Source organism: Acipenser ruthenus, chromosome 5 (assembly GCF_902713425.1).
Source record: "Acipenser ruthenus chromosome 5, fAciRut3.2 maternal haplotype, whole genome shotgun sequence".
NCBI lineage: Eukaryota > Metazoa > Chordata > Actinopteri > Acipenseriformes > Acipenseridae > Acipenser > Acipenser ruthenus.
The window spans coordinates 57,093,184-57,120,854 of record NC_081193.1 but is presented as its reverse complement, the minus strand read 5'-3'; the positions used below and the strand labels follow the sequence as shown (position 1 = coordinate 57,120,854).

Here is a 27,671-nt window from a genome sequence, read left to right as displayed (position 1 = left end):
TGCATGTCTGCGATCAGCTGCAGTCCCGTTGTCCACGCGAAGGGGACACTTCACTCAAAAACCTGGGCTGGCTGTCGTGTGAGAGAATGTTGCCCGTTACCCCTTCTCTTCATGGAAGCATTCCAGGGCGCTTTACAAAATAAATATAAAAAAGCCTGTGTCTAATATGCAATTCAGCTACAAATAAACAGACCCAAACAAATACTTTTTAAAACAGGATTTAAAAGATTTAACCCTGTGCAGTCCATTTATTAAGTGCGTGTCAGGTCCAATTTATTTTCACACGCGCAGTTAATTTTAGACGCGCTGTTTAAAATGTATTTTTTTCCACAGTCAAATGGGTTTAAATGGCCCTGCATATCAACAAAGCACTCACTAGGCTTCTCCAGCCCCACCACACCCTTTCGTTCGCTATCGCTTTCATCTATGTAAGAAATAAATAATAATAAAAATAATAGTCGTACATACCGATCAATCATCTCCGGATCACTCGTTTTATCACCAAACTCCTCAATATTGCGATCAAAGTCATTATTTTATTACTATAACATCTGAAAAAAGCTCTGCAAATGTCCATGATAGTCTCTGTGCGCTGACGCACTCAGCCAGCTTGTTTACTATGACCGCCCCGTTATCTGATACCAGGGCCATATGTATGACTATTCATGAGATACGCCTTTTTTTTTTTTTTTTTTTTTCCGACTTGTCTCGGCTCCTGTCGCTCCCACTCGGCAATTGAATGGCTTTCTCGGCTTTTTCCGGAGAAAAAACGACTAGAAACCAGTTTTTTGCGTTGCTATAAGGACCTGAGAGGAATAATTGCAATGTCGGACCCAGTCCGACAATGGACCGCAAAGGGTTAATGGTACGAGCATTCCTGATATGAATCGGGAGCAAGTTCCAAAGACGAGGCATTATAACTAAATGCCCTGGCACTGACAGAGTTCAAACAAATGTTAAAGACTGTCAGAAGATCTCGGGGACATATGGGGTCTGCAGCTCTTGAAGATAAGAATGTCCAAACTTGACTGAAATGGATGCAATAATTGTATCAATTAAATATGCGATTAAAACCAAGATTAACTAAGATAAAACATTTAATCTTGAGATTACTTGTGAATATTTTTTTTAATTGCTTGACAGCCCTAGTTTCAACCTTTAAAATTCCCATCCCTAGTTGCTGGATTCCTGGGAAGGAGCAACTCTAGCCGCTGGCTTCACACGGGCACAAGGCTACAGTGGGACGTAACAAGCAACAGGCTGTAGTGCACAAACTGTGTAATTTAGTAAAAACTATTATAGTGATTTATATTAATATCACATACGATTTGTGTAAAAACACAATAAATGTGAATTATATAGCAGATACATGTAACAAGTACTTATATAGCAGATACATGTAACAAGTACTTATCTGAACAAGGCTGTCCGGTCAGGTCAGTCGAAAGGAAAAATGGCACTGAAATCAGTGAGTGCAGTGCCTTTGTGCCCTCGGGGGCGAGCCATGACTGTCACAGGCTCACAGAGCAGCTTTGGTATATCTTATTCAGGTTTCAGGTCTCTACAAGGTAAATACCCATATGGTAATGGTTACATTTGTACTTGAAGGGGAACCTTGCATTCCCACACACACTCTTTACACAAGTAGGGCTTTTGCCCTGCCACAGAGCCCCAATCAAATATGTACTAAGAACATAAGAAAGTTTACAAACGAGAGGAGGCCATTCAGCCCATCTTGCTCGTTTGGTTGTTAGTAGCTTATTGATCCCAGAATCTCATCAAGCAGCTTCTTGATGGATCCCAGGGTGTCAGCTTCAACAACATTACTGGGGAGTTGGTTCCAGACCCTTACAATTCTCTGTGTAAAAAAGTGCCTCCTATTTTCTGTTCTGAATGCCCCTTTATCTAATCTCCATTTATGACCCCTGGTCCTTTTTTCTTTTTTCAAGTCAAAGAAGTCCCCCGGGTTGACATTGTCTATACCTTTTAGGATTTTGAATGTTTGAATCAGATCGCCGCGTAGTCTTCTTTGTTCAAGACTGAATAGATTCAATTCTTTTAGCCTGTCTGCATACGACATGCCTTTTAAACCCGGGATAATTCTGGTTGCTCTTCTTTGCACTCTTTCTAGAGCAGCAATATCCTTTTTGTAACGAGGTGACCAGAACTGAACACAATATTCTAGGTGAGGTCTTACTAATGCATTGTAGAGTTTTAACATTACTTCCCTTGATTTAAATTAAACACTTCTCACAATATATCCAAGCATCTTGTTAGCCTTTTTTATAGCTTCTCCACATTGTCTAGATGAAGACATTTCTGAGTCAACATAAACTCCTAGGTCTTTTTCATAGTTCCCTTCTTCAATTTCACTGTCTCCCATATGATATTTATAATGAACGTTTTTATTGCCCGCATGCAATACTTTACACTTTTCTCTATTAAATTTCATTTGCCATGTGTCTGCCCAATTTTGAATGCGGTCTAGATCATTTTGAATGACCTTTGCTGCTTCAACAGTGTCTGCCACTCCTCCTATTTTTGTGTCGTCTGCAAATTTAACGAGTTTGCTTACTATATCAGAGTCTAAATCATTAATGTAGATTAGGAATAGCAGAGGACCTAATACTGATCCCTGTGGTACACCACTGGTTACCTCACTCCATTTCGAGGTTTCTCCTCTAATCAGTACTTTCTGTTTTCTACATGTTAACCGCTCCCTAATCCATGTGCATGCATTTCCTTGAATCCCTACTGCATTCAGTTTGAGAATTAATCTTTTATGCGGGACTTTGTCAAAAGCTTTCTGGAAATCTAAATAGACCATGTCGTATGCTTTGCAGTTGTCCATTTTCAATGTTGCATCCTCAAAAAAGTCAAGTAGGTTAGTTAGACATGATCTCCCTTTCCTAAAACCATGCTGGCTGTCTCCCAGGATATCGTTACCATATAGGTAATTTTCCATTTTGGATCTTATTATAGTTTCCATAAGTTTACATATAATAGAAGTGAGGCTTATTGGTCTGTAGTTACCTGGTTCAGTTTTGTCTCCCTTTTTGTGGATTGGTATTACGTTTGCTATTTTCCAGTCTGTCGGTACAACCCCTGTGTCAAGAGACTGTTGCATGATCTTGGTTAGCGGCTTGTAAATAACTTCTTTCATTTCTTTGAGTACTATTGGGAGGATCTCATCCGGCCCAGGGGATTTGTTTATTTTAAGAGCTCCTAGTCCCTTTAACACTTCTGCCTCTGTTATGCTAAAGTTATTTAAAACTGGATAGGAACAGATCGACATGTGGGGCATGTTGTCCGTGTCCTCCTTTGTAAAAACCTGTGAAAAGTAATCACTTAATATATTTGCTATTTTTTTTTTTTTCTTCATCTATGATTTTGCCATTTGTGTCTCTTAGACATTTAGCCTCCTCTTTGAATGTTCTCTTGCTGTTATAGGCCTAATATTGGAAAAACATTTTGGAATTGGTTTTAGCCCCCTTAGCAATATTGATTTCTATCTCTCTCTTGGCCTTTCTAACTTCCTTTTTGACTTGTGTTTGCAGTTCCAAATACTCTTTCTGTGTGCTTTGTTTTTGGTCCCTTTTAAACGCTCTGTAAAGTGCCTTTTTTCGCTGAATATTTTTTTTAATTGATCTATTAACCATTTTGGCCATTTTGTTTTAGATTTAGATTTGTCTACTTTTGGGATGTTTTGTTTTGTGCCTCTAGTACTACATTTTTAAAAAACAGCCACCCTTTTTCTTTTTTTTCCTTTACTGTAAAAGGTGAATGACTTATTAGGGTATAAATGCTGAAAAAGAGCAATTCTCATTTGAGTTAAGGTAATGTGCCTCATAGTTTTTGTTTTTGGATGTTTTATTTCAGAGTGAAGACAAAAACATCATCCAAGTATGGGCTGTCAGCTCAGCCACGACTTGTGGACATCATTGCTGCTGTGCCACCCCAACACCGCAGGGCACTTGTTCCCAAACTGAAGGCCAAACCTATACGCACAGCCAGTGGGGTAAGGGGTGTAATATTTTACAATATGGGGTGGTGGTAAACTTTTGAAAGACTAGAAGTAATGGGGATAGCCACAATACTTGAGCTCTTTGATATCCTGTGTGTGGAGGATAAAATGTGTACAAAAAGTAGTTGCTTTCAAATTTTATGCCTAAACTAACCAGCTGTGCTTATTTCTCTGTTTAGAATACCGCTGGGAATCATCCCTACTAATTTTTTAAATATTGCATACTTTTCAGGTTGTGAAATGAGGATAGAAACTATATAACAAGCACAATTTTATGTCTGAGATACTGAAACAATTAATGAACATTTGCCATAGCTAAGGCTCTGATTTTGGCATTTTGGTAATTTTAGGCTAGGTGTGGGGGAAAAAAAAACAAGAAATCATGGAAAGGTCACCAAACAATGCAGTTCTAGATACAGCATCATACACGAGAGCATTACTTTAGAGTACAAAACTTAGTTTGAGTTTTCCACGATTCTGAAACAGCATGTTTTAAAGAGAACCTATGTAAGTCGGTATAAATTTCTGTTCTTTACAGAAAACAGCTCACTCACCATTTTAGCTGTCTTTCCTACTGCAGATTCAATGGCTTGTAGCTTCCGTTTATGTAAAGCGCTTTCAATTTTTGTTTCTAATCCACAGGAACATTACAAAACATCATGCCACTACTTTTGTAAAATGTCCCCTTTGGATATTTTTCACTTCTCTGCTTAGCAGTGGTATTTGCCACAATGCTTGCACTTGATGTCGCCATTCTTTCACCCAATTTCACTCCTGAAACTTCCATTCCACTCATTTACACACTTGCTCACTCAGCTACAAATCTTATTGGCTGAAATGTGTGCATACACAACCAAACAATTTACAGATACTCACATTTTTATTTTCAGTGCATTTTTTAAAGGAAATAAAGGGATTGCCTAATCAAATGTGTTTTACATCCATTTCTAAGATTTCACTGACTTTATTCAAATTCACAATTTCCGTGACCTTCGTGACAAAATCATAGCCTTAGCCATAGCCTGCAACCATATAAAAAAGACATTGTATTAGTTCTGCTGCTTGTGTAAAATGACATGCATCTGATAAAGGGCCTGATTTTGTTCTGTTACTTCCATTGTTTTATTTTTTTTAAATAGTAAGAAGCAGTAGTTTTATAACATTTACATATAAAAAAAAATCTTCCTGTCAGAAAATACAGACTTTGCACTCATGCAGACAGAACAGATTTTCTGTGTAGGATATGTTTGGCTTGTGAGATCTCATTTTTGTGTTTTTATTTAAATCTTTGCAGATTGCAGTGGTAGCAGTCATGTGCAAGCCTCATCGCTGCCCTCATATCAACTTCACAGGCAACATCTGTGTGTGAGTATCTGTTTGGTTTAAAAGGGTGTATTTGATAGCACTAGCAAGATTAAATGAACATTTCCTTCTGAGACACTAAAAAACAAACAAAAACACATCCAATATTTTTTAAACATCTTGCCAATGATGGCTTCAGAAATTGATGGATCCTCAATTTTGCCTTGATCACTGTACGTTTTTAAACCTGAAAGATTATTTTACAGTGATCTACTTTAGAACATACTAACCCTTACAAATCTGTAAAACACACATTCAAAATGATTCTCACTCTCACTCTCACTCTCTCTCTCTCTCTCTCTCTCTCTCTCTCTCTCTCTCTCTCTCTGCAGTGCCGTGAAAGTATTTGCCCCCCTTCTGATTTTCTGCATTTTTGCATATTTTTGACACTGACTGTTATCAGATCTTCAACCAAAACCTAATATTAGATAAAAGGGACCCTGAGTAAACAAATGACACAAAAATGTGATACATATTTCATTTATTTATTAGTTATGCAACACCCAATGCCTCTGTGTGAAAAAGTAATTGCCCCCTTAGACTCAATAACTTGTTACGCCACCTTTAGCAGCAATAACTGCAACCAAACGCTTCCTGTAGTTACTGATTAGTCTCTCACAGCGCTGTGGAGGAATTTTGGCCCACTCCTCCATGCAGAACTGCTTCAACTCAGTGACATTTGTGGATTTTCAAGCACGAACTGCTTGTTTCAGGTCCTGCCACAACATCTCAATGGGGTTTAGGTCTGGACTTTGACTAGGCCATTCCAAAACTTTAAATTTCTTGTTCTTCAACCATTATGGTGTAGACTTGCTTGTGTGTTTGGGATCATTGTCTTGCTGCAGGACCCAGCTGCGCTTCAGCTTCATCTCACGGACGGGTGGCCTGACATTCTCCTGTAGAATTCTCTGATACAGAGCAGAATTCATGGTTCCTTCAATGATGGCGAGGCATCCAGGTCCTGATGCAGCAAAGCATCCCCAAACCATGACACTACCACCACCATGCTTGACCGTTGGTATGAGCTTCTTACGTGGAATGCAGTGTTTGGTTTTCGCCTGACATAACGGGGCCCATGTCGGCCAAAAAGTTCCACTTTTGACTCATCTGTCCATAGAACATTGTTCCAGAACTCTTGAGGATCATCCAGGTGCTTTTTGGCAAACTTGAGACGAGCATTCATGTTCTTCTTAGTGTGCAATGGTTTCCGCCTTGTTACTCTGCCATGCATCCCATTTTTGCCCAGTGTCTTTCTGATGGTGGAGTCATGAACACTGACCTTAGCTGAGACGAGAGAGGCCTGCAGATCCCTGGATGTTGTTCTAGGGTTCTTTGTGACTTCCTGGACGATTTTACTCCTTGCTCTTGGAGAGATTTTGGCAGAAGGGCCACTCCTGGGAAGATTCACTACTGTCCCAAACACTCTCCATTTGGACAATAAGGCTCTGAGTGTGGTTCGGTGGAGCCCCAGAGCCTTAGAAATGGCTTTGTAACCCTTTCCAGACTGATAGGCATCAACAACTTTTTTCGGGAGGTCTTCAGGAATTTCTTTTGTTCGTGGCATGATGTGCCTCTAGAACCTGTGTGCTGACAACTTCACTCTAATGGTAAGGGCCAAAGTTAGTCAGATTTATATTGGGCAGGGCTGGCCCAAATCAGGCCTGGTTGTTAACCATAGTACTCAAACAGCTGACCCTAATTATCCCTTTAATTGGGTTGAGTTAACTAGGGGGGGGGGGGGGCAATAACTTTTTCACACCTGAAGATTGCATGTTTGAATGTTTGATTACCTTGCACACCAAACAAATGAAAGAATCACCAAACTTTGGTGTCATTTCTTCTCTCAGACTTCCTCTATATACTACTACAACCCACAAAAAATCAGACCAAATACAATGTGAAAAATGTGCAAAAATGCAGTAAATCAGACAGGGGGCAAATACTTTTTCACGGCACTGTATATACATAGTGCCTATAGAAAGTCTACACCCCCTTGAACTTTTTTCAGATTTTATTGTGTCAGTGCCTCAGAGTTTCATGCATTTAAATGAGGAATTTTTTCCCACTTACCTACACACCATACTCCACACTGTTAAGGGGAAAGTTTTTATTGAGAAAAAAATATATATATTAAAAACACAAAACTGAAAGATCATAATTGGATAAGTCTCCACCCTCCTGAGTTAATACTTGGTGGAAGCACCTTTGGCAGCAATTACAGCTATGAGTCTATTGGGATAGGTCTCTACCAACTTTGCACACCTAGATTTGGCAATATTTGACCATTCTTTACAAAACTGTTCAAGCTCTGTCAAGTTCCTTGGGGAGTGTTGATGGACAGCAATCTTCAAGTCATGCCACACATTTTCAATTGGATTCAGGTCAGGGCTCTGACTGGGCCACTCAAGGACATTTACCTTTTTGTTCCTTAGCCACTCCGGTGTAGCTTTGGCTGCGTGCTTTGGGTCATTGTCATGCTGAAAAGTGAACTTCCCTCCCAGTTTCAGCTTTCTAACAGAGGGCAGCAGGTTTTCCTCAAGGACTTGAATGGAGCATTTGTACTTTGCTCCATTCATTTTCCCTTCTATCCTGACAAGTGCTCCAGTCTCTGCCGATGAGAAACATCCCCATAACATTGATGCTGCCACCACCATGCTTCACAGTAGGGATGGTGTTCTTTGGGTGATGCGCTGTGTTGTGTTTGCGCCAAACATTAAGCTTTGCATTTAGGCCAAAAAGTTCAATTTTAGTTTCGTCAGACCACAAAGCTTTTTGCCACATGGCTACAGAATCTCCTGAGTGTTATTTTGCATACTTCAAATTGGGATTCAAGGTGGGCTTTCTTGAGTAATGGCTTCCTTCTTGCCACCCTACCATACAGGCCAGAATTGTGGAGTGCTTGGGATATTGTTGTCACATGCACACTTTGACCAGTCTTGGCCATAAAAGCCTGTAGCTCTTGCAAAGTTGCCATTGGCCTCTTGGTAGCCTCTCTGATCAGTTTCCTTCTTGCTTGGTTATCCAGTTTGGAGGGGCGTACTGATCTAGGCAGGGTCTTGGTGGTGCCATACACCTTCCACTTCTTAGCAATCATCTTGACTGTGCTCCAAGGGATATTCAAGGCCTTTGATATTTTTTTTATACCCATCCCCTGTTCTGTGCCTTTCAACAACTTTGTCCCGGAGTTCTTTTGAAAGCGCCTTGGTGCTCATGGTTGAGTCTTTGCTTTGAAATGCACTACCCAGCAGAGGGAACATACAGGAACCGCTGAATTTATCCTGAAATCATGTGAATCACTACAGTTTAACACAGGTGGAGGACACTTAACTTGGATTGTGATTTTAAAGGCGATTGGTTACACCTGAGCTAATTTACGATTGCTATTACAAGGGGGGTGGTCACTCATTTTAATCCCAGACTAAAAGGCAACAAAAGGTGAAAACTTTGAAAGGGGGTATAGACTTTCTATAGGCACCGTGTAATATTTTATGTGTGTGTGTGTGTGAAAGTGTGTGTGTAAGTGATTTGACAGAGTCATAAACTCCCCAAATGTTATCACTCCACCAGAGTGTTTTCTGTTAGATTATTAGAACAATTTGATGTGTGTGTTTCTAAAATGGTTTTGCAAAGATTTCAATAGAAGAATGCAAAAGTGCAATTTTTACTGTGGCACAACACAAATGAATATAATCATATGATTATTACTTTATTTATTTATTTATGTATTTATTTATTTATATATATATATATATATATATATATATATATATATATATATATATATATATATATATATATATATATATATATATATATATATTTATTTGTTGAGCAGAATCTACAAAGAGAGTTAAGGTACCTTAGAGAATTTAAGCAAACTGAGTCAATTGACTCTGCTTTCAGCCATGTTGTACCTGCAGTCCCAACCTATCTTTACTTAAAAAAATGTAAAAGATATGATTTTTTTATTTCAGTTACTGCCCTGGTGGTCCCGACTCGGACTTTGAATATTCAACGCAGTCCTACACTGGTTACGAGGTAAGTTGTCATTTTGTTCAGCCCTCTCTCAACAACATTATTTACTGATAAATTGCCTGTCGTTTGCTAATAGGTTAGATATGCATCAGTTTGGTTAACATTACTTTTACCTCTCCATTTATGTCCATAAAAGAATAATAATGTCTATTTTATAATCTTGGCATTGCTTATATTGACGTACTTTTTCATACTTTTCAGTGTCTTTAAAGTAATTGTAGCTAAAATAATTCCATATCTTACACATTTTGCACTTCTTCAGCTACATCTCAAATGTGCAGTTTTGAGAGAAACATATGTTCTAGCACACACATATTCTAATTTTAAAATATGATGTCTAGTACTACTTTAGGTTAAAGGAAACTTATTCTTAGGTTATCTGTTTGCACTTGTACTTCCTGGGTCATTTCACCTCAGTAGTGTATTCTGGGTCAGTGAGTTGTAGCTGAAAGTATGCCAGTCACTGTGGGAAGCAGCTGATTGGCTACTCACAGGAAGAAGCCAGTGGGGGTGAAATGACCCAGGAAGTGCAAGACAGTCTAAAAGTATTTTTCTTTAACCTAGTGTAGTAAAATGGAAAAAAATGATTGCTATAATATTCTTTCCAAATGCCCATTTCATACCCATATGATGAATGGAAGTGCATGGCAGAGACATTGTATAGAACTATTTTGTTAGCTACAAGGTGTGCACATTGAGGTTAAAATCTGACACACTGATGTATAGTAAACTGTGTTTTGTTTTTTTTGTTGTCAATATCAGGGTTCAAAATTAGCACCCGCCCACCCGGGTAAATTTGACACTTACACGCCACAGTGGCGGATCAGTTTTTTTATTTTTTATTATTATTTTTTGCTTGGCTTGAGTTTAAATGATTTTGCGCCCTCTAGCATTACTATTAATGAGAATTGATGACAACGGACAAACTCAGAATGGTTAGTTTTCGACAATACCAACCAGAACATACTGTTCGGAATGCCGGTTGTATTCACCAGAGAGAAAAAAAAAATAATCTAATTTGTGGCAGGAACAAGTAACTGGAAGTTGGAGAGTGTCAAAGAGCATGAATTGTCAAAGTGCCATCAACATTGCATGGGGATTTCTGCAGTGCAGGCAGCACCTTAGCCTCTACACAAGCAGAGAAGGCTTTAGCTTAACTCAAAGCGGCTAATTTTGAAAAGCTGAAAATAATGTTTAGAACTGTTCATGCAGATTTTTTTTTTTTTTTTTTACTGCTGCCAGTCAGATAAGTACAAACTATTGTTATTACTAATTTTTTTTTAACGGAATATTGATTATTTGAATTAACGTGATACTGTACTTGGAATAGTCAGTTTGGAGTGAACATAACTAGTTATGGTCTCTCTTATATACAGTAAGTAGGATAAATGAGCGATTTTGGATTTTAGCACTGTTTGAATAATTAGAATGCATAATATTTCTGTAATAATTATTATTATTTATTTCTTAGCAGACGCCCTTATCCAGGGCGACTTACAATTGTTACAAGATATCACATTGTACATTATTTCACATTATACAGATATCACATCATTTTTACATACAATTACCCATTTATACAGTTGGGTTTTTACTGGAGCAATCTAGGTAAAGTACCTTGCTCAAGGGTACAACAGCAGTGTCCCCCACTGGGGATTGAACCCACAACCCTCCGGTCAAGAGTCAAGAGCCCTAACCACTACTCCACACTGCTGCAATAATGCAATTAATGCTCGCCCTCTAATCAAAACAGACCATTATCGTGCCGCCGATGCTATTATTTTTTCATATTGCTTCACTGTTTTTATACATTTATGTATATAAGGCTTAATTTTAGTAATTTATTTGATTTAATTTAGTTATTTTTCTGTCAAACAACTTAATGGGCTTTTAAATAGACCAAGCCTTTATTTTTCATGTACATACGAGATCGCAACATGTTAATAAGCGACTAATCTTTATTACAGCTATAATTAAAAAATAAAGCGTTTTGCTGGACACACTATTATAATAGTTATGACGAGTAACTGTATTTAAATTAATAAAGGTGAGTCACTTTGGCATTTAAATGAAAAAAGTAAGACTTACCATTTAAAAGCCCTGTAACGGGGGGGAGATCTGTGCTGAATATTTGGCACATGCGTATTACTGCAGATAGAGGGCAGCAGTCTTGTAAGATTCGCCTGTCAGTCATGGCGATGATACGGAGAGGTGGGGAAGAGGGTGTGTGGGCTTTCCCTCTCTCTGAGTGGCTGAGAGGCGGGCCTTGGGAGATTGCTCGGCCGATAAGAACTGCGCTTGGTTGTGCATTTGGATGGCTGGAGAGAGGATACCCAGTGACGCTGGCGGGAGACGTCAGTATGAACAAAGAACAGGCAAGCACGGCTGAGTGAGATAGCCTGCCTTGAAAGAAACTAAAGTAAACGATAATTACGTACCCGAGGGGACACGTGTAGCTGTACGGGGAACTCTGGCCACCCCAGTGTATAGGATAACTGAGCGTAGGTCAAAGACCTGTTCTGACTGGCTTAGCGGCAGTGGGGGCACTGCGTAAGCAGCACTTCTGTAGTTTTATTACTGTTTTCGTTATTATTTTGAGCACCTGTGAGTGCGCCAGTTTGTTTGACTGTTTACCAGCATTGGTATTTCTGTGGTCCTGTGTACTGTTGCCGGTACTCAGGCCACGGACAACAGCGCCCTCTGCGGAATAAAAAAAGACTGAAAAAATAATAAAACTGGGCACCAGTACAGTGTTGTCAAATAAAACTTCTGTCTCCCGTGTATGTCAGTGAATTGCCCACCACCCTTCCACAAGCCCATTTAGTTGTTTTATAGAAAAAAAAAACGTAAGTTAAACCAATTTTACTATTAACGTGTTTCTCAGTTGTGATTGAGATACACAAATGGATTAACAGGTGTCCATTCCTCATTATATACAGTACTGTGCAAAAGTTTTAGGCAGGTGTGAAAAAATGCTGTAAAGTAAGAATGCTTTCAAAAATAGACATGTTAATAGATTATATTTATCAATTAACTAAATGCAAAGTGAGTGAACAGAAGAAAAATCTAAATCAAATCCATATTTGGTGTGACCACCCTTTGCCTTCAAAACAGCATCAGTTCTTCTAGGTACGCTTGCACAAAGACAGGGATTTTGTAGGCATATAAGGTGTATGATTAAACAATTATACCAAACAGGTGCTAATGATCATCAATTCAATATGTAGGTTAAAAACACAATCATTAACTGAAACAGAAACAGCTGTGTAGGAGGAATAAAACTGGGTGAGGAACAGCCAAACTCGGCTAACAAGGTGAGGTTGCTGAAGACAGTTTACTGTCAAAAGTCATACACCATGGCAAGACTGAGCACAGCAATAAGACACAAGGTAGTTATGCAGGCAGAAATTTCAAGGCAGACAGGGGTTTCCAGATGTGCTGTCCAAGCTCTTTTGAAGAAGCACAAAGAAACGGGCAACGTTGAGGACCGTAGACGCAGTGGTCGGCCAAGGAAACTTACTGCAGCAGATGAAAGACACATCATGCTTAGTTCCCTTCGCAATCGGAAGATGTCCAGCAGTGCCATCAGCTCAGAATTGGCAGAAAACAGTGGGACCCTGGTACACCCATCTACTGTCCGGAGAAGTCTGGTCAGAAGTGGCCTTCACGGAAGACTTGTGGCCAAAAAGCCATACCTCCGACGTGGAAACAAGGCCAAGCGACTCAACTATGCACGAAAACACAGGAACTGGGGTGCAGAAAAATGGCAGCAGGTGCTCTGGACTGATGAGTCAAAATTTGAAATATTTGGCTGTAGCAGAAGGCAGTTTGTTCGCCGAAGGGCTGGAGAGCGGTACACGAATGAGTGTCTGCAGGCAACAGTGAAGCAAGGTGGAGGTTCCTTGCAAGTTTGGGGCTGCATTTCTGCAAATGGAGTTGGGGATTTGGTCAGAATTAATGGTCTCCTCAAGGCTGAGAAGTACAGGCAGATACTTAACCATCATGCAATACCATCAGGGAGGCATCTGATTGGCCCTGAATTTATTCTGCAGCATGACAACGACCCCAAACATACAGCGAAAGTCATTAAGAACTATCTTCAACGTAAAGAAGAACAAGGAGTCCTGGAAGTGATGGTATGGCCCCCACAGAGCCCTGATCTCAACATCATCGAGTCTGTCTGGGATTACATGAAGAGAGAGAAGCAACTGAGGCTGCCTAAATCCACAGAACAACTGTGGTTAGTTCTCCAAGATGTTTGGGCCAACCTACCAGCCGAGTTCCTTCAAAAACTGTGTGCAAGTGTACCTAGAAGAATTGATGCTGTTTTGAAGGCAAAGGGTGGTCACACCAAATATTGATTTGATGTAGATTTTTCTTCTGTTACTCACTTTGCATTTTGTTAATTGATAAATATAAACTATTAACATGTCTATTTTTGAAAGCATTCTTACTTTACAGCATTTTTTCACACCTGCCTAAAACTTTTGCACAGTACTGTACATCGATATAAATACTGGATAATCGATTCAATAATTACATTTTTGTAACACGCATAGTTAGTACATTATTTAAATTTATCAATGAAACTGCACCGAACGCGCTGCATTGCTTTTTACAGTATTTCTGCCACAGACAAGCAGTGGGCGTGCTTTTCTTTTCCTGCTCGTGTTAACTAGCATCTGATTTGCTGGTCCCATTCTACCAGCGAATCAGTTTTGAAAATGCTTTGTATTCACTGTATAAACAAACAAACACACAAAAAAAGCTTGCTGCCTTGAATCCAGAGCAGGAAGACAAGCTTCCTGGCAAACAGCTTGTAAATAAATTGTGCGCATTGAAGATAACTGACTGTATATAGTTTGCGCTTCTTTGGAGTATTCAATAAAAAAATACAGTGATCTCGGGCTGTACAGAAATGTTCCGTAAACTGAGAATTTTTTTTGTTTGTTTGTTAAATGCTGTTGCAGTTGAACAGTAGCCACTTAGAAATCGGAATAAAGTTACTTTTCCGAATGAACTGTGGTAAAAGAACAATCACAAATCCTGAATGTATTGCAACGAAGCTGCGCATGTAACCCATTTAAAACACGCATGAGGGGGGTGGCGCAACTTTGGGAGCGTAATTGTCATTGAACTAATTATTTTAGGTAACAAAAAGTATAGACAGAACTCTTCAGAATCGCTTGTTCTATGAAAGACAATTGTAACGGTGAAGATTGCACCGTTATTCACTGAGAATTCCCCCAAAAAACTGACATTTTAGTATAATTGGAGCTGAGCAGCTTTTCTGCTGTAATGTTTGTTTACTTATAATAACCTTGTGGACATGCGGGCATATACAGAACTGTACACATACAGACACACACTGTAAGTAGGGTTGCCACCTTTTCCACAGACCAAACCCGGACATGCTTTGAAACAAATTCTGGAAGTTATTGCGCGATACCTACAGAGTTTAGTAAGACTGTCTCTCAAATCTCACATTTCTTTCCCTCCTCTTTGTTTTATATGTATGGCGACTGACTTGTGAATACTTTTTAGTTATACCATTTAACTGTAGTAATTTCTTAAAACCCACGACTAATTTGTTATTATATACTGTCCCTGGTAAAAGTTACATAAAACCCGTTCAGTAATACTAGTTTTATATTGGAATATTAACTTCAGCTCTTTCTTAAACCTACTTTAACCCTGTATTAAATACTGTCCCTGGTAAACGTTATACTGAAGCAGCTCAGTGTGTTGCGCATGTATGATTTTTACACATAGTAGTTTTGAAATACTCACTATTTATATAAAGTGATTATGTTTTATTATTTAATGTAGGATGTGTGTTGATATGAATTGGTTTTGATTTGTTGTGGTTTGAATATAATTGCAAGTTTTGTATGTTTGTAATGTATTAGATGTGACTTGTTGTTTTACAAAAACTGGTGTGTTTTATATGAACACTATAGGTAATGCAAATAGTGGAATGTGTAATGCATAAATAGGTTTATATAGTATGGTTAAGTTCAGGTCTGAATAATTGAAGAATACAGAGACTGATAGTTAAGTGCTTGATTTATAGTAGTTAGATGTCTCTTTTATTGTAGATGTGTTTTTTTTTTAATTAAAACTTTTAACTTTTTATGGTCTTGTCCCTCCCTTTTTCTCTGAAGTGTTGAGTAGCTCACTTTTTCAGCCATAATCTATACCTATTGCACCTTATCTTTTTACCTGTAGTATCCTGGGGTTCCGGGTGGTGGCAGTGGTATGCTATTGGTTAGTGATCCAGTGCATGGAAGCACGAAAAAAATATATGTTTGGTCTTTAACTGGGGGTGGTGCAAGTTTGCTCTCTTGTGGTGAAATTTAGAATGCCGACTTTGGTGAAATAAGACTGCTTTCGAAAATCTCACCACAAGAAGCCGCTTATTATTATTATTATTATTATTATTATTATTATTATTATTATTATTATTATTATTTATTTCTTAGCAGACGCCCTTATCCAGGGCGACTTACAATTGTTACAAGATATCACATTATTTTTACATACAATTACCCATTTATACAGTTGGGTTTTTACTGGAGCTAGGTAAAGTACCTTGCTCAAGAGTACAGCAGCAGTGTCCCCGATTTTATGTTTATTAGGCTTCCAAACCATAGGCTGGGAAGCCTATTGTTTTTGTTAGGATTATTATTATTATTATTATTATTATTAGGCTTCCAAGCCATAGGCTAGGAATATAACATGCAGAGTTCTGATTGAAGCCAAAATGAGCATAAATGATCTTTTACGGTTAGTTTGACCTCTCCTTAAGGTCAAATGCAAAAGTGGCTTATAACTGCTTGGAGAGTGCAGGTAGGTTCATGGTTATTATGGAACACAGATAGGAACAAGAATGCCTTGGAAGCCGTCAAGTTGCTGGCAACTTCTAGTTATTGTTATTAGGCTTCCTAGCCAAAGGCTGGAGAAGCCTGTTGTTGTTGTTGTTGTGCTTGTTCTTCCTCCCCAAAGTTTCTCAGAAACTCACGAAAATTGGTAGGTTGGTAGATGCCCATGGGACGGTGTTACAGAAACAAAAACAAATGTCATAGGTCACATGGTTCGGCAGCCATATTGTGTTTTGCGGAGCTTGTTAAAATGTCTACGTATCAAATAACTTATTGCAGAGATGTGAAACTTGCTATACATGTTTAGGGATAGTCCAGCATTAACTGTTGTTCATAAGATGCAGATTGGTTTTGTGGTATGGCGGACACATTGGATAACGTCATAAAAATACAGTAAGTGTAAAATCATCAAAAAACAATCATCTTCTCAAAGTGCTTATTTGATTGAAACGAAAATTGCTATACATGATCTAAGTATGGTTGGCTTTTACACTTGTTCAATGGAAGTTGCTGCAATAAAAAACATGGCAGCCACGTTGTATGACAGCATCAACTTACAAAACTGACTAATAACTCCTTGTAGAGTGCAGATAGGGTCATGGTTACTATTGAACACGTATAGTAACCCATGTATGCTCTTTATACTCTGTGATGAACAGAAAGGGCTAAATCTTGGAAGTACTTACAGGAATGACAAACAAGCAAGAGTATTTATGCACTATATTGCTGAGGTAGAAAGAAGGCTGCTGCAAGATAAAAGGTGCAAATTTCCTGTCAGTGATATCAGATGGTTCTACAGATAGTTAGGGGTCTACCTAAATCGCGATTTCGCGGAAATCGTGAAATTGAGGGGTCACATCGAAATTCACCTCTTAGGGGCCAATGCAAACAAACAAGTACGGAGAGGAAAAAAATAAACCTTGTTTTAAATGAACTACTGCACAACGCAAGCGACGCAAACTACGTGTCTTCCTTCTGCAGATAGCCCTTTTTTATTGCTGTCCTGTGTGCATTGCACTTAAGCAAAAAACAAACAAATAAACAACAAACGAACACAAATAACATTTACAAAATAAATTCTCCAAAGCGATTAACGTTCTTGTTTACTATTCAATTGACAAAGTTTCAATCAGCCTATCAGTGCATCTTTACTGCTTTTATGTGATTTGTACTGTGCAGTAGGGGGTGGGACAAAGTTGGTGCTGCATTGTTTTGATTTAGGTTGCTAAAATCTAGTTTTCAGCATTGGAGGTACAGTCGTAGAAATGGATGAAAAAAAAGCAAAGTATATTTCGGCTGATGATCGTTTCAAGATATTTCCCAAAGAAACTGTACATGCAGACTACTACAGAGACTTCTGAACAGAACGTAAAATAAACAGCTTTCAGAAACCAAACTGGAAAGTCGGCCCAGACAAAAAGTATTCCTGTCTGCAAGTTAAATCGGTACTAAAACGATCCAGCACAGCCACCTCGCTTCAACCTGCTGCTTACTTTTTCGCAGTATGGAATTTTAGACCTGAATAGCCACGTTTTCTTTGCTTTGACTCGGTACTATAAAATAAATTATTGGGTGGGACAAATATTACAAGGAACATGCTGCATACATTGCCTTTATTAAAGTATGCCAGATGCCCTTGTGTAACCGAGATTTTGGGCTGTTTCTAATTGATTTCCACATCTGTATAACTTGGCAAAGCTTTCCCTTAACTTCCAACCAATTCAGTGGATGCAGAACGTGCAGTCTCAGTGTATGGGCAAGTCAACTGCTGGGGAATGCTGCATGTTTGCCTTTAACAAATGACAGCACTCTGTTTTAGTAAGGAAGCAAGTACCACTATTTTAAGGCTTTATAATGTTCTGAAATACTGTCTACTTAGGTTTATTTAATGTTTAAACAGGTCCACGAAATGTCCGCAAAATCCTAATTTTATTCCGCAACATACCTGTGAAAAATACGTAAATTTACCGCGATTTAAGTAGACCCCTACAGATAGTGCTGTCATGGACGCGGAGCTAGATGCTTGATGTTGATTGCTTTTTTGTTCCCTTATTTAATATATTAAACACACATTGCAACACATGTTAAAACTGCAATTTTAGTGAACTATCAACAAATCTTATACTGGATCTGTAAAATGTCTGTGAGGCTGGTGATTTTTTCCATCCACTAGCCCTGGTGGCTAGTGTATGGAGAAGTTAATTGCAAGCCCTGCAATACGTTTCACTTCTTTAGACTTTTTACGTATTTCTGACTGTCTGCTTCCCTTCACAGCCGACTTCAATGAGAGCGATCCGTGCTCGATATGACCCTTTCCTTCAGACACGCCATCGTGTAGAGCAGGTCAGTATATTGTTAGACACTTTTAGAAATAGGTAGTAGCTAAAATAATATCATACATTTAACACGTTGTCTAGTACTACACTAGGTTAATACAATTTCTGTTTGAATGCATTGCTTTCATTTAGTGTTGCACTCCTTTGGCCATTTCACCTTCAAAGCCTTCTTTCCTGTCATTAACCAACCAACTGCTTCCCCGTATTGATTTACTGCTTTGACTCCAAAGACATTGCTGAGGTGAAATGACCTAGGATGTGAAACAGTAACAGACATCCTGAGAACTAGATAAGCATACTGAGGAAGTTCTTAAACCTAAAGTAATACAATATACCATATTTTAATATTAAAATGCATGTTTGTTCAAACATATGTTTTTATAAACACATTTGAGGACAATGTATCAAATGGAAATGCGTGACATTTAAGATTTATGAAATTATTTTGTCCGCTACATCCACTTTAACCACTTCAACTCCAGATATAAAAATGAAACCCCTTCCCAGGTATCAAACCTGTAATTGCTATAAAATGTTAACTTATGATGAATAAAACAGAAATAAATGACCTAAACTGTGTTTTTCATTAACCCTTTATGCTCCTGTGTACTACATACCCACATTCAATATAGAGATAAAAACACTTTTTTTTTTTTTTTTTTACAATGAAAACAAAAACACTGCTAATAATAGTAATCAGTAAACAGTAATTATCAAATAAAAATCAAAGGTCATCAAAACGTGTGCCATTGTGGACTTGCTCTGTGCCATTTATTGAAATATTCAATACAACAGAACCCGGGATTGCCTTCGCAATCACTGCATATTTTTCTTGTGCCTTTTCTTTTGTTTTCATTTTCGTAGCAGACCCTGCACCTTTGTTGCGGTCTCTGCTTCCCTTGTGTTGGAGGGATAGTCACAAATGCATGTACACAGTTACTTTGCGCAGGCATTGTGATGGATCTGGCTGCCGCATTGCCTGTACCCAGTGCTGTGTTTTGATAGTATTTCGTCACAGCACTGCCGTTTCAAACCAAACAGCTTCCTGTTTGCAGCTGGCTTACCTGTAAAGTAGCTGCATGCTCTTCTGTTCGTACAGTTTGTACTATTCTTGGCTCCACATCCTCTTCATCATCATCGCTCAGTGATAAGTCAGCATCACTGTCGCTGGTATCGAAATCCTCCGAACCAACTTCACTCCCTTTGCTCATTATAGAAAGACCACTTACGTTGCCATGTTTAGCTTTCGTTAAAAACGATATAAACTACAACTAAACAAGTAAAACTAAAAGTAAAACAAAAAATAATTTAAAACACATATATATATATATAATACTTGTAAAAGTCGAATGGCTTCCCGCAATATATCTGTCTTCTAAACGCCTACAGCTAGATTGGAATCGTACATGACACGCAATTGGATACAAATGTCACCTGACCCTCCCCCGACTTTCATTACACATTCCACAGTACTAGCACTGCCTTGGAGAATGAAACCTAAAACGCTAGACTGAGAAACTGATCATAGAATAGAATGGGAAACTTGACGTACGCAGGTGTGGCATGGTACTGTAAGTGGGTTTTCATTTGACGTCCACACGAGTGTACGTCATGGTGTTGAAGTGGTTAACCCTTTGAGTAGTGAGTTTTAAAATGCACTGCCGGTCCTACGGGAGTACGTTTTTATTTTTTTCCGTCTTCTGCATGTACTTGATTATTATGAGTACAGCGTACAAACAAGCTAAATGTATTTTTTTATTTAGTCATAGGGAAAGGTTTTAACTAAAAAATAACGTAGGCAATAAACAATAAACGGAGTGGAACAACCACAACGCGTCGTAACAAAAAAAAGAGAGAGGAGATGAATAAATCATATCTGGGTTATCAGGTTGTGGGGGCGGAGGGAGTGAGAGTGTCTAATGCTTAGCGTATGATACTCCTTGAAGCATGGAGCAATGCACAGAGCTTGGCGCCGCCTCTTCGCTGTTACTTGATGTTGGTGGTAAACATTCTTCGCTTATGTCTTCACTGACACACTCGCTGACATCCGATTCACTGGAAGAATTGTATGTATTTGAATTTAAATCAGAATCTTAATTCAGTATTATTACTAATACTTTCTCACTGAGTGATTTTCGCCGGTTTACAAACACTGACATTTTTGTGACTGGGTTTATTATATGTAATTTAGTCAATATCTGGCAGAGGGCGCTAGAGACCAATAAAAGATGTTACAATATTATGTGATCAGGAATTTTGTAGGCTCAGTAATTCAAGTTTTAAGTTGCAGAACGTACCAGTACATTCGTACTCCCTGGGGACCAGATAGCAGCGAACATACCGGTACATTCGTACTACTCAAAGGGTTAAAGAAATGCAGCCGATGTTTTGAAATAAATTTTTTGTCTTTTGTTAGCTCTGACATTTATTATTAATGCTCCCCTTCTGTTGAAATTCTTATTTCTGAGAATGCTACAGAAGTAAAAGTTGCTGCTACTTCCTGGTATCACTTCAGTGGTCTGGTAATCTTCCTATGTTTTTGTTCTGTTTGACTGCTGTCTGTTGGCTACCTGTGTAGCTGAAGCAACTGGGGCACAGTGTGGACAAGGTGGAGTTTATCGTGATGGGTGGCACCTTCATGGCACTAGCAGAGGAATACAGAGACTACTTCATCAGGAACCTGCATGACGCATTGTCTGGACACACCTCCAACAATGTGGCTGAGGCTGTAAGGTAAGAGGCTCACTTTCTATGCCAGCAGTGTACTCTTTTGGGTTTATAGTGAACACACATTTATTGACTGCAGTAATTCTGTTTGTCATGCTCTCCTGTGGACTGCCTAGTCATGTGACCAGAGTGAAGCCGAGCACTCTGAGCAGTTGAAGAAACTGGCCTGATTTGTAGGTTGCTCTTTCTGATTGGTACTGTTGACATTTGAGTGGTTTAACCCTTTGCGGTCCATTTATTAATCGCGCGTCAGGCACGCCAGGTCTAATTAATTTTCACACGCGCAGTTAATTTTATACGCGCTGTTTAAAAGTGTTTTTTTTCACAGTCAAACGGGTTGAAATGGCCCTGCATATCAACAAAGCACACACTAGGCATCTCCAGCCCCTCCCCAGCCTTTTGTTTGCTATAGCGTTCAGCTGTGTAAGAAATAAATAATAATAATAATAATAGTCGTACATACCGATCGATCATCTCCAGATCACTCGTTTTATCACCAAACTCCTCAATAATGCGATCCAAGTCATTATTTTATTACTATAACATCTGAAAAAAGCTCTGCAAATGTCCATGATAGTCTCAGTGCGCTGACGCACTTAGCCAGCTTGTTTATTATGGACGCCCATTATCTGATACCTGATACCATGTATGACTATTCATGAAATACGCCTTTTTTTTTTTTTTTATTTATTTTTTTCCCCGACTTGTCTCGGCTCCTGTCGCTACCACTCGGCAATTGAATGGTTTTCTCGGCTTTTTCCGGAGAAAAAACGACTAAACACCCGTTTATTGCTTTGCTATAATGATGTCGGACCCAGTCCGACAAAGGACCTGTGAGGAATAATTGCAATGTCGGACCCAGTCCGACAATGGACCGCAAAGGGTTAAGTTTCAAACTCATCTCTAAGCTGATTAGTTCTTCTGACTGCCAGCATTGCAATGTGATGTATTTGTCTTTCCCTCCAGAGCACAGCCCAAACGCTGATGCAGTCCATTTATTAAGAGCGTGTCAGGCGTGTCAGGTCCAATTTATTTTCACATGCACAGTTAATTTTAGACGTGCTGTTTAAAAGTTTTTTTTTTCCACAGTCAAACGGGTTTAAAAAGCCCTGCATATCAACAAAGCACTTACTAGGCATCTCTAGCCCCGCCCCACCCTTTCGTTCGCTATAGCTTTCACATATGCTAAGAAATAAATAATAATAATAATAGTCGTACATACCGATCAATCATCTCCTGATCACTCGTTTTATCCTCAATAATGTGATCCAAGTCATTATTTTATTACTATAACATCTCAAAAAAGCTCTGCAAATGTCTGTGATATTCTCTGTGCGCTGATTCAGTAACAGCCAGCTTGTTTCCTTATGGCCACCATTATCTGATGCCAGGGGCAAGTATGACTATTCATGAGATATGCCCTTTTTTTTCGGGCTTGTCTCGAGAAAAAACGACTAGAAACCCGTTTTTTGCGTCTTTTTGATGATGTCGGACAGGGTCCGACATTGGACCGGATAGGAATAATTGCAATGTTGGACCAGGTCCGACATAGGACTGCAAAGGGTTAAGGGCAGGTGCAACTGAGCTCACTTTAAAATGGAAAACCAAAAATGGGGCATTACAGTAAGGGAATGGGGAGGGATACAGAGAAGGAGACTGCCAAATCGATTAATATTCATTCTTGTCTATAGGGGCTCCCAAAACATGAACTAAAAGAAAATTGGAATGGCTTATTGGATATCTTTTACATGGATTATTGGACATAGAGGGAATTTTTCTTGTTTTATTTATTTAGTGACGTTCCATTACCCCAAATTGCAAACGGGCCATATGTTAAGAAGGGCTCCTCTATAAGAGCTATGTGATACCACCTATGACTTTCTGCTCCATATAAGTGTAGCTTGTTTTTTTTGCAATTAGGTACATTTAATCGACTCGCATTCATAAGTAAGATCCTCCCGTAGAGTACCAGCAAGGCCATTTCAAAAAGAAGATTTATCAAAGCTATTGCTTTTAACTCAACTGTATTTTCATATTGGTTTCACTAGCGTGCGATATCTACTTAAGAACAGTTTTGAATTCAGACAGTGTCCAAGCAGCATTGGCAATACTAGGCCTGAGAAGCAATTTTAAATGGTTCATAGAAAACATACAGCCAGGGTAGCAGAATGTCTCAAATATTTGGGGCACAGACTCCAAACCTTCTGAAAATTTGAATGGGGGTGGGGGTCACTGACTGTGGCCCGTTATTACTATGCCATGCTTTGTTTAACATATACACCTTTCTCTGAATGCTAACAACCTTTATCTGTTGTATGAAAAACAGCATCAGGGGGAAATCTAAATATACTGTCAAACAAAATGCTAGTAACATTATTTATAAGTCTGAAATGAAGGGGAGAGATACAAACAGGAGTCTAAATATTGTTATTATGCAGCAAATAAACTAGCTGCTTATACATTTAAAATATGATATTTATCATTGAGCAATTCAATATTATTGATGGAGCAGCTTTATAGTTAATTTTATATATATATATATATATATATATATATATATATATATATATATATATATATATATATATATATATATATATACATATACATACACACACACTGAGTGTACAAAACATTAGGAACACCTGCTCTTTCCATGACATAGACTGACAAGGTGAATCCAGGTGAAAGCTATGATCCTTTATTGATGTAACTTGTCAAATCCACTTCAATCAAGTAACTATGATGTGATAAGTGTTACAGAAACTTGGTTGTCGGAGAGTGATGGAGACGAATATAATATTAGTGGGTACACACTGTATAGGAAAGACAGGCAGGACAGAAGAGGCAGAGGGGTAGCGCTATACATAAGAAATAGTCTTGAAGCCCAGGTGATAAATCAGGACAAAGAAAACAATGCAGAATCAATATGGGTCAGAATAATGGACAAAAATTCAAAGGGCATAATAATAGGAGCATGCTATAGACCGCCAAATTCAGACGCTGAGCAAGAAAATCTGTTATACAATGACATTCGAAATGCGTGTAGAAAAGAAGAAGCCATACTAAGGGGGGGAGCACGACGGACAAAATTGAAATGGTGGAAATGACAAATGACTGCTTCCTAATACAATTTGTCAAGGCACCGACTAGAGGGGAGGCATGCCTTGATTTAGTCTTTTCAAATAACGAAGACAGAATAACTAAAACAGAGGTCAGAGAGCCATTGGCAAACTCAGACCACAACATGGTCTCATTTGAAGTATTTTTTTAAACCCCATAAGTAATGGCTAAAGCTAAGGTTTACAATTTTAGAAAAGCAAACTATGAAGGTATGAAACAGAGACTAACAGAAGTAGATTGGAGTAAAATAGAGAAAACATCCACAGAAAAAGGATGGCTGTTTTTTAAAAATTCTCAAACAGAACGCAGTAGGGATTCAAGGAAATGCATGCACATGGATTAGGGAGTGGTTAACATGTAGAAAAAAGAAAGTACTGATTAGAGGAGAAACCTCAAAATGGCGCCAAGTAACCAGTGTAGTATTAGGTCCTCTGCTATTCCTATTTGCAGACGACACAAAAATAGGAGGCGTGGCAAACACTGTTGCAGCAGCAAAGGTCATTCAAAATGATCTAGACAGCATTCAGAACTGGGCAGACACATGGCCAATGACATTTAATAGAGAAAAGTGTAAAGTATTGCATGCAGGCAATACAAAATGTGCATTATCCCTCCTGCTCCAACCCCTACACCTACTACATCCCCTACTAACTCGCCCTCCTTCTCCACCTTCTTGCCCCTCTCAGACTCTGACCTCTCCTCCCTGCTCAAGGGTCACAAACTCACCACGTGTGCCTTGGACCCCCTCCCCACTCACCTCTTTCAAGCTGCTGCTCCTGCTCTACTCCCCTTCATCTCCTCCCTCCTCAACACCTCTCTACTTTCTGGTATCTTTCCCTCTGCCTTCAAAAAAGCCTCTATCACTCCCCTCCTCAAAAAACCTACCCTCCACCCCACCTCCCTCCAGAGCTACCGTCCTGTCTTCCTCCTACCCTTCCTCTCCAAAACCCTCGAGCGGACTGTACACCGCCAGCTCTCTGCTTTCCTGTACAACCACTCTCTGCTTGACCCTCTCCAATCTGGCTTCCGCTCTGCTCACTCCACTGAAACCGCCCTCCTGTCTGTCACCAGCTCACTTAAGTGTGCCCGAGCTTCCTCTCTCTCCTCTATCCTAATTGTCCTCGACCTCTCTGCTGCCTTTGACACTGTTGATCACTCTATTCTACCATCATCTCTTGCTGACCTGGGGATCTCTGGCACTGCTCTGGCCTGGTTCTCCTCCTACCTCTCCAACCGCACTTACCAGGTAACCTGGCGTGGAGCAACCTCCACACCTCACCCTCTCTTAACTGGAGTCCCCCAAGGGTCAGTCTTGGGTCCTCTCCTGTTCTCTCTCTACACCCGCTCCTTGGGCCCCCTCATCGCATCCTATGGTTTCTCATACCATTTCCTCTCCTTCCCCACCTCTGACTCCACCATCTCCTGCCGTATCTCTACCTGTCTGTCTGCTATTTCCTCCTGGATGCACTTGCATCACCTCAAACTCAACCTCTCTAAATCTGACCTCCTTTTCTTTCCCTCCTCCTCCCCCTCCTCTGATCTCTCTATCTCTGTTCCTCTGGAATCTACCACACTCTCTCCCTCTTCCTCCGCTAAGAACCTTGGAGCCACCCTGGACCCCTGCCTCTCTTATTCCCAGCACATCTCCACTCTGGCACGCACTTGCTGATTCTTCCTGAGCAACATCCGAAGAATCCGACCCTTCCTCACCAACTATGCTACCCAGCTTCTGGTCAAGGCCCTGGTACTCTCCCGCCTAGACTACTGCAACTCCCTCCTGGCTGGCCTCCCTGCGTCCGCCACCCGTCCGCTCCAGCTCATCCAGAACTCTGCTGCCCGCCTGGTGTTCTCTCTGCCTCGCTTCGCCCACGCTACTCCACTACTCCGCTCGCTCCACTGGCTTCCGATCACCGCTCGCATCCAGTTCAAGACTCTTGTACTAGCCTACAGATGCCTTGACCAGACTGCACCCAGCTACCTCCAGACCCTCATCTCTCCCTACACCCCCACTCGACCTCTCCGCTCTGCCTCCACTAGAAGACTGGCTCTACCTCCGCTACGCTCCCCTGCCTCCAGAGCCCGCTCCTTCTCCACCCTTGCTCCGCAGTGGTGGAATGACCTTCCTACAGATGTCAGGACTGCCCAGTCCCTGACCACATTCCGGCGCCTTCTTAAGACTCACCTCTTCAAACAGCACCTGTAGAACTTCTCTGTTTGTATCCTGGGACACTATCACCCTTAATTTAAATGTGCTTTATTTTGCTCTTATCTGCCCCCTATTTTACTGCATTTAATCCTGTACTTCAGAATACTGTAATCTGCCAAGTGTTTAACCTGTAGTATTTTGTATGTAATCATATCCTTATGTAACTATCACTATTTAATCATATCCTGATGTAACTATCACTATTATCTGCTGTATTATTGAATTGTGGTTTGTCACACTTGAACAAAAGTTATTGTATTTCTTACTCTTATTGTATTGCTTGTATTGTAACACTTGAAATGTATTTGCTTACGATTGTAAGTCGCCCTGGATAAGGGCGTCTGCTAAGAAATAAAAAATAATAATAATAATTATAAATATCATATGGGATACTGAAATTGAAGAAGGGAACTATGAAAAAGACCTAGGAGTTTATGTTGACTCAGAAATGTCTTCATCTCGACAATGTGGGGAAACTATAAAAAAGGCCAACAAGATGCTCGGATATATTGAGAAGTGTTGAATTTAAATCAAAGGAAGTAATGTTAAAACTTTACAATGCATTAGTAAGACCTCACCTAGAATATTGTGTTCAGTTCTGGTCACCTCGTTACAAAAAGGATATTGCAGCTCTAGAAAGAGTGCAAAGAAAAGCAACCAGAATTATCCCGGGTTTAACCCTTTGCGGTCCATTGTCGGACTGGGTCCGACATTGCAATTATTCCTCACAGGTCCTTTGTCGGACTGAGTCCGACATCAGCAACGCAATAAACAGGTGTCTAGTCGTTTTTTCTCCGGAAAAAGCCGAGAAAACCATTCAATTGCCGAGTGGGAGCGACAGGAGCCGAGACAAGCCGAAAAAAAAAAAATATATATATATATATATATATATATATATATATATATATATATAAGACGTATCTCATGAATAGTCATACATGGTATCTGGTATCAGATAACGGGGGCGGTCTTAAGTA

The 27,671-nt window shown here is 39.6% G+C and overlaps 1 protein-coding gene across 3 annotated transcripts in view; it reads left to right on the top strand.

Moving 5' to 3' along the window:
* Window positions 1–27,671, top strand: part of elp3 (elongator acetyltransferase complex subunit 3) — a 200,529-nt gene that overhangs the window by 19,754 nt on the left and 153,104 nt on the right. For all 3 annotated transcript variants that reach the window (XM_059024758.1, XM_034004543.3, XM_059024757.1), the window contains exons 3-7: window positions 3,880–4,018; window positions 5,319–5,389; window positions 9,361–9,424; window positions 18,577–18,645; window positions 21,217–21,371. In XM_059024758.1, coding sequence (XP_058880741.1) covers window positions 3,880–4,018; window positions 5,319–5,389; window positions 9,361–9,424; window positions 18,577–18,645; window positions 21,217–21,371 — 498 coding nt within the window. The remainder of the gene's footprint in view (window positions 1–3,879; window positions 4,019–5,318; window positions 5,390–9,360; window positions 9,425–18,576; window positions 18,646–21,216; window positions 21,372–27,671) is intronic.